This window comes from Pteropus alecto, unplaced genomic scaffold (assembly GCF_000325575.1).
Source record: "Pteropus alecto unplaced genomic scaffold, ASM32557v1 scaffold134, whole genome shotgun sequence".
In the NCBI taxonomy this organism is placed as follows: Eukaryota; Metazoa; Chordata; class Mammalia; order Chiroptera; family Pteropodidae; genus Pteropus; species Pteropus alecto.
Genome location: NW_006436283.1, coordinates 423,828 through 431,971, shown reverse-complemented (window position 1 = coordinate 431,971; position 8,144 = coordinate 423,828). Strand labels below are relative to the sequence as shown.

Genomic DNA, 8,144 nt, shown 5'->3' with positions numbered 1-8,144 from the left:
GCCCCCGGCCGGGAGGAGCAGCCGCGCGGGCCTCGGCCTCAGCCTCACCTCGCCGACTTAGAGACCGCTGCGGTCAGACCTGGTCTGTGTCGCCCAGGTGAGCCGGGTGTTAGGGCTGGACGCGCCCGGAAACTCGCTCAGCCGGTGGCCTGGGCACTAACTGCGCGCTCGCCAGGTGCTCTGTCCGTGCTGGTCGCTTACCTTGGCAGGTCCCCCCCCCGGAGCCAGCACCTCGCTCCGGCGTGGCCTTGTCTTACTACTTCTCGGTGTTTTAACTGTCCTTTCAAAATGGTGTTGTAAGCCAAAAACCCCAGAGGAGCAGCCCGTTCCTCAGGGCAGCCATAGCGACCACCGTTTTTGATGTGAACGACTGGAAGCGTCAGGGGTTTCTGTACTTTCTGAAAACTTCAAGTGCTTATAGTAACAGAAGAATAAGTGTAGGAGGGAAACGGGCAGGTCCCGCTCCCCTGATAACTGTGAGAACCCTGTTCCTTAGCTGCGATGCCATAAGGAACCGTACAGGGCACCCTGAGAGGTTTTTTTGTTTGTCTTTTCAAAAACTAGATTCTAAATATCCACCAGTTGCTCTTTTTTTTTTGACCTAATGTTACACAGGAGCCGCCTCTTCAGAGCATTTCACGATCTTCTAGTTCAGTGTATTCTAGGTATATGCACGCCCAGGTGGTAGGGCACTAATTTACCTGTCGGAAGACACAAGGCTCCTAGCTTTCAGTTGAACGGTGAGGACATAGTGGTGTGTGTGTATCCACAAGTAGAGGTGCTTTTGTTTCTTTAGCAACAGTTTCTAGACATGAGGTTAATGGGTCAGAGATTGCACACTTTTTTTTGAGAGTCGGTTAAAGTTCTTTCATGTGTTCCTTTGCCTTTTCAAGGAATGTAGTAAGAAAACAAAAACTGATGACCAAGAGAATGCATCCGTAGATGTACCGAGTCCGGCCCAGGAGAATGGAGAGGCAAGTAGATTTTTCAGTTTTGTATCAGCCCATAGTAAACGGCGGCTGCTGGTTTTCTCCTGTTTGGGGGCTCACGTCACCGTGCACGTCATTGCTCCAAGTGGGAAAGCGAGAGAGGAATGGGCAAAGCTGGGCCCCGGCTCGGGGCCAGACGTATCGGTCAGTCAGGTGCAGGCACGTGGCTGTCAAGGTAAGAGAGCCAAAGAGCAGTCTTTTCATAATACAGCAGGACACCTGCATTAGGGACGATGGAAAACGCCAGCTTTGGTCATTGGTTAAAAATTGAGGCGTAACATTTAAATTTCCAGTCTTTTTTTTTTTTTTTTAATGAAAAGTTCCATTCTGTAAAATAGGGATTTAGATAGGTAATTTATGCGATGATTCAGATCTCACTAACACAGTTCTCGTTTTTAAATTCTCCTTAGCTGATAGTGGAGTTTGGACACATACCTCGAGCTGGGCACTAGAGGAAGCGCTGTATACGTGCTACCTCGTTTCATGCTCAGATGCAGCATGTTGAGTAAGCCCTACTCCTGTCCCCATTTTACGGAGAGAAGGATGCAGTGGGGGGAGAGGAGGGAGTTAAGGTCACTTCTTCCCATGGAAAGTCCTGTTACCAATTTTACAAATGGAGAAGGCAACTTGGAAGAAACACGTTTGCTCTTGAGTAGTCCTGGTGTGACGCTCAGTCTGACGCTCAGTTGATCTGGTCCTCTGTGCACCGCACTGCTCTGCACTCTGGCGACTGCAGAGCTTAGCGAGAGGCGGGGGCGGGACAAGCACGCAAGGTGCTGAGGCGGAGGAGAGAACGGGGTGCCTGGGGCCTCCCCGCCTGCCGTTGGGCTGCATCCCTTTGGTCGACATCTAACCTTGGGAGCCCCAGTTTCCTTATCAGTGACTTGGAGAATAGGGTTACACCCCCCCTCCCCCCGCCCTTGGGGCTGTGGTAACAGCGAGATAATGTGTGTATACAGCCTAAGTGCGCGCCCCGCCTGCCCGGTGGGTGGATGCACTGTCAGGGCGGGCAGGCACAGAAGAGTCTACTGGACTGGGCCTCAGAGTGGTGAGAATTGAGGGTGGGGCCACCAGGCACAGAGAAGTTGTGGTCTGGGGAGTGGTCTGTGGAGGGGCGGTGGGAGCCGTTGGGCCATCTGGGCAAAGGAGCAGATCAGACATGTTTGAGGGCAGGTGACAGGGCAGCTTCAGCTGCCCGGAGCACGGGGAGCATAGAAGGAAGCCACGTGGGAGGCAGAGGGTGGTGGGGCTGGTGGGCCAGAGTGACAGAAGCAAGAAAGAGGGCTTAACACAGGGAGCTGCATGCAGTTCGGGCTCCAGGGACCCTGAGCTTTCTGCAGGGTGTGGTTGAGGTGGGGAGGCTCCGCTGCACGTGGCGATTGGAGAGGGGCTGGGGCTGGCAGGCTGGCACTGCTCTGGGAAGTGAGGCCGATTGGAGAGGGGCTGGGGCTGGCAGGCTGGCACTGCTCTGGGAAGTGAGGCCGATTGGAGAGGAGGGCGGGGGACAGTCTTCTGCAGAGTGCCGGTGTTTCGGGGGCAGACGGAGAGGGAGCAAGAAACGAGCGGCGCGGGGCCCCAGCCTGGCCCGTGGGAGCCTGTGGGAGGGCTGGGTGGCAGGCCGGGATGGGGCCCTCTTGGGCACGACGGCGCAGAGTGTGGCCGCGGGTCCCTCTGCAGGGGCAACGGCGGCAGGATTCTTAGTGCAGCTTGTCAGTATCTGTGAGGCACCAGCTGTGTGCCAGGCCCGTGCTCCAGAGCTGTGGGGCGGCAGCTCCGGACACGCACACACACCTACCGCCGTCACGTCCTTAGAAGTGCAAGCTCTTGGGCCCCATTCAGACCGCGGGAATGTTCATCCACAGCGTAGCAGGGTCCCAGGGTGAGCTGCACAGTGACACTTGGGCATGTGGAAAGGAGGGAGGTGACAGCATGCACTCCCGTTCATGGACAGGAGGCCCTGCCCAGAACCGTCTCCTACCAAATCACGTTTAAGAGAGAGCAAATGGCCAGCCGTCCGGAGCGTTAACTCTGGAGCGGCGCCCGGAGGCTTCGGAACATTCCCGTGCTCGTCCGCCAACCGCTGACTGGGCACCCTCACGCGCAGGGCCTCTGGGAGGCACCAGGAACAGAAGGGAACAGGTCAAGGGTCCTGCCCTCAGAGCTTGCATTTCTCGGGTGACAACGACACAGAAGTGCCAGGTGGTGATGGGGGCTGTTCAGTCCTAGATTCCTGCGTTTTAGTGGGCCTCGGGCGGCAGAGCGCTAGTCAGAGGTGACGAGGGGCATCCAGTCTGGGCGTCCAGGTGAGCGGCGTCGCTTGTATGGAGCGTCCACAACGCAGTCCTGGCGGCCAGAGGGCTTCGTTACGGTGGCGAGCCGGAGCTGTCCCGAGCTTCCTGGGCGCAGGGCTGCTCAGCGGGGTGAGCAGAGCTGGCCGGCCGGAGCCGTGAGGCAGCAGAGAAGGGGTGCGGGGAGGAGGGGGGCGCGCCAGGGCCTAGACACAGGAACTCGGCTTTCCTCCTGCCGCGTGACGGAGCTAGCCTGCTTCTGCCCTGGCTTGTCATCTTGAGACTCCCTGGTGTCGTCGTGGGCTGTGCCCCGTGTCCCTGAGCACCTGGAGTGCCAGGCGGGGCCGGCGTCGCCTGGGGTGTTCGGGGTCGGTGTGCTGTGCTGTAGCCATGCTTACTCTTCCTACGGAAGCTTACGTCACCATGCTTTTGTTGAAGAATCAGGCCAAAACGTCATCTTTCCTTTGTAGAAGGGCGAATTCCATAAGTTGGCTGATGCCAAGATATTTCTGAGTGACTGCCTAGCGTGTGACAGCTGTGTGACCGAAGAGGAAGGAGTCCAGGTTTCCCAGCAGAACGCCAAGGACTTCTTCCGTGTCCTGAACCTTAACAAGGTACGGTGGCCTGGAGGGGGAAGGTGGGGGTCGGGGCGGGCACGGAGGCCTCTCCTGGGACATGGTGCACGTAGCTCAGCCCTGGCCCTGTGTCCCTTGCCACAATCGACCCTCTCCAGAGCCGCTCACCATCAGAATAAAATCCAGTGTCCCAGAGTCATGCTTTTTCAGTGACTTGGGCGATGGCTGTGGCCGGTACCACTGACCAGGCTCCCGCGGCTTGGGGGGCCTCCACTGTGCGGGTCATACAGTGGCTGCATTCCTGAGGTCGTAGGATGGTACAGTGGCTGAGCCCACGCTGTTCCGCCTCTCAGAGGTGGGGCTTCTGTCCGTTGAGCTCATCAGCCTGGGGCAAACCCCTGCCCACCTCCTCTGCAGAGCTGTCTGATGTCACTCAGCTTCCAGTAATGGTCTTCCCGACGGGAAGCCAGGTAAAAGCGACAGAAAGAAAGGAAAGACGAAGCCCGATGGGCTGAGAAGCGTGTCTCAGGTCGTCCTCGCTCCCACCGCCACAGGAAGTGCCCCTGCCGCGCCGTGCACAGGCCCGGGAGCCCTCGTGGCTGTCCGGCGGTGCCTGGTGCGCCAGGGCTCGGCACAGCCGAGCGGCCCTCCCACTGCTTGCCACCCACCCCTGCGGCTTGTTCCCAGACACGTCATCCAGTGGTCGTAGGTTCCAGTTTCAGGTAGAAGCGCGTGTCCTTTCGCGGTCAGCGGTAGTCGGGGCTGGGCGCACCCTTCCTGGTGTGGGATCCGTGAGCATGCGGCAGGACAGACTCTGAAGCCGGAGGCCACGTTCACCGTGCACCTTCCCCCCGCCCTGGTCCTCTGGAACCTAATGGTTTTAGCCGTTTTATTACCTGAGTGATGACTTCAGCTCAGTTACGACGTGGCAGTTTCCCCGGCACGTTCCGTGGGACCTGTGCACTTCTAACCCTGTGGTGCGGGCGGTTTCTGCTTGGATGCCGCTGAGGACGGCTGTGTCCCTTCACGCTCCCACGCGATAGGTGATACCTCTGTCCAGCTTTCCTGATCACACCTGGTATCAAGCTCACGTTTTTCCAGTCTGACGGGTAGATGGTATCTCACGTGCACATTCTTGGTCATTAGTGAGACTGAGAATCTTTGACGTGTTTATCGACAATTTACATTTTATGCTGCTTGTTCATGTTCTAGATTAGTTCGAAATTGCTTTCAGCTGCTGATAACAAAAACCCTGACTCTAGGCACGTGACAGCTCGGAGGGTTATTCTCTCGAGCCCAGAGGTTGTCTGGCCCCAGGGAGCCCCAAGGACCTGGATGGCTGCCGTCCTGCTCGGTGTCCTCGGCCTCCAACCCAGGACGCTGTCACACACGTCAGACCCTTGCTCCCAGGCTGTTGCTTGTCTTTTAGTGTATGATGTCCTCTTCACACTTGAGTTGTTTGATTTCATGGAACTATGCAGATTGGTCTCTTCTTTACTAGTTTTTAATTTGCATTTTTAAAAGACTTTTTTACTATAAAACAGTGTACTTTTATTTTAATGCGCCTTCATCTAGTAGGGCCCATCTTCCCATTTGTTAGATTTCCTTGACTAATCTTACATCATTCTACATTAACCATAGGGCTTTGACTGGAGTTGCACTGGATTTATAGGTTAGTGTGGGGGAAATTGTGTTTCAGTTTACAGTATTTTCATCCGTAGACATGCTGACTCAGTTATTCTTTGTGTGATCTTCAGCAAAGGGCTGTAATTTTCCTCATAAATGTTTGTGTCGGGCTACTTTTAAGTTTTCTGTACCTGTAATTTGTTCTTGTTGTTATGTTACGTATATTAGGTTTCATTGTATTATTTTCTGTAATGTCGGTTATTGTCGGTGTATTAAAAAGCCGTTGATCTTCATGTCTTTTTTGTACGTGGTTGTTTTGTAAACTTAATATTCTAATAGTTTCCTAGATTGTCTTAGGTTTTGTAGGATTATTGCCTACAAACAATAAACGTTATCTTTTCCACCCCATATACCTCTTAAACCTCTTTTCCTGATCACGTCGTCTAGGACCTTTAAGTCAATCTCAAATAACAGTGGTGATAAATGGAACTAATCTCCTGTTTCAGACTTCGGAGAAAGTGTTTGTAAGGTTTTACTGTTGAGTAGATAGATGTGTTCGGAGCTTTGGTAGATACCTGCGTCAGCATCTCGGCTGCAGGTAATGGTGCCCGGCTCACACTGGTGCAAGTAACAAGGAAATGGTGATTTCATGAAACCGAAAGCTCAGAAGTAGGGGAGATGCTGGGGTTGGCTGAGTCGGCCACTCAGGGCTGTCGTCTGGGAAAGGCAACGTCCGTGTCTCTGTCAGCCTGGCTCTGGGCTCAGGCCGATCCCCTCCTGGTCACAGCAGCTCCCTCGGAGGAGGAGGCGACATTTGAGTGAGAATGGAGTGGATGAGCCCTGGAAATACCCTGGGCAGGGCGTTGGGCAGAGAGACAGGAAGTGGTGGGTCTGCCTTCTTAAAATTCTGTTAAAATTTGCCACTAAGTGACCTGGGTTTTTGAAGCCTCTTAGGAGCTGGGCACCACTTTAATGTGTGAACTTTTTTAATTGAAATATATTCGTGTGTGTGTTTTTAATTGTTATTGGGTCACTTCAGTTGTGTATGGGCCAATATTATAATTTACATATTTTTAAAGTTATTTTTTTCTAGATATTTGCATTTCAATATGAAATTGTTATAAAAATTGATAAAATCTCTTGGGATGTCTCATTTTTTTAAACCTAATCGTTTCCTTCTTTTTCCTCAGTTATGCTTGCCAGCGTTTGTCTATTTTATTAGTCTCGTCATAGAACTTCTGTTATGGATTTTTCTCGATTTTTCACTAAGGTGCTTTACTTTCACTCTCTGTGTTACCACCCACATGTGACAGTCTTTTCTCTTTCTCCTAGAAATGTGATACCTCAAAGCACAAGGTGCTGGCAGTGTCCGTGTGTCCTCAGTCTTTGCCTTATTTTGCTGCTAAATTCAGCCTCAGTGTGACTGATGCATCCAGAAGACTCTGTGGCTTCCTCAAAAGTCTTGGTGAGGCGCCTTTGACCTTCCTGTGAGTTCGTAACTGCCCCTTTTATCTCTAGGGTTCAGTTTTCAAGGGCACAGGACAGGTAAGAACTTCGTGAGAGTCCGTGGAAAGTAAGAGGACCCTGCCTCTGACCGTGGTAGACGGGTGTCACTTACCCCCTTGCTGTGTAGATCGGTGTTATGTTACTGCCATGATGGCCCACCCGAGAGTGCCAGTGACCATCTTCAGATGGGGTGGCGGGGGCACGTGGGCGGCGGCAAGCGGCATCGTTTGCCCGGCTCAGGGGCCACGGAGGTGTTTATTTGATGGAGAAGCGCGTCTTCAGTGAATGGCATCTGGTGCCCAGGAAGCTCTGAAGAGCAGAGCAGGAAGGGAATGGGCCGCGTCCTTCATGGGGAGGATGAAAGGTGGTCATTTCAGAGCACAGCCGGGACTTAAACGTGAAGGGACACGGGGACAGTGCTGCCTCCAATGGCAGTAGGCGGTGCCCGCCCCCAGGGACTTTCATGGCCCTGGAACATGCGTCCTCGCGTACAGCCATCCCCAGGCCCAGACGAGAACTTGAGCTGTTTGCCAAATAAGAGTTAGCTTGTCAGAGACACAAATACACTGGGGGTTGCTAATAAAACACGGTGACACGTGGCAGAGCCAGCCCGCCAGCCCGTGCTGCCTGGCACTCTTGGTGTGGAGCAGCTTCCCGGTGCACAGCGTGCCGCCAAAGTCAGGCATAGCCCCGAGCCATCCCTTCACACTCCTGCCTCAGGAAGCCTAAGTTCAGCCTCCTTTGACCAGAGGGTGGAGTTATTCGATGCTGTATCATCTCAGTGAAAGGCCCGATTTTGATATTTTTGAAAAATAAATAGTTGGGCTTTTTTTGTTAACGCTAATAATGAAAACGTATTCACAGTGAAACTGACTTCTTAAGGTAACACTTTAACATGACAGAGTATTATGTTTTTTTTTTTTAAGAGTAACTGGCTTTTAAGATTTAGACTGACTGCAGATATTAAAGCTATTTACTTAATTTATTATAATGATGGATATTTTGTTTCAGGTTTATCAATATTAAGAAAACTTATTAAGAGAAAAGTAGCTAATTAAAAAATCAGCATAAAATTAAGATCATTGTAAAGGTACGCCCAGCCCATTTACTCATTTATTTTAAAGATGTCAAGGACTATTGCAGACTGAAATTCAGTTCAG

General features: G+C 52.7%; 1 protein-coding gene across 1 annotated transcript in view; it reads left to right on the top strand.

Annotated features, from left to right (window-relative positions):
- Nucleotides 1-8,144, top strand: part of NARF (nuclear prelamin A recognition factor) — a 20,129-nt gene that overhangs the window by 1,700 nt on the left and 10,285 nt on the right. Inside the window, exons 3-5 of the mRNA XM_025047093.1 lie at nucleotides 894-974; nucleotides 3,748-3,891; nucleotides 6,811-6,943. Coding sequence (XP_024902861.1) covers nucleotides 894-974; nucleotides 3,748-3,891; nucleotides 6,811-6,943 — 358 coding nt within the window. The remainder of the gene's footprint in view (nucleotides 1-893; nucleotides 975-3,747; nucleotides 3,892-6,810; nucleotides 6,944-8,144) is intronic.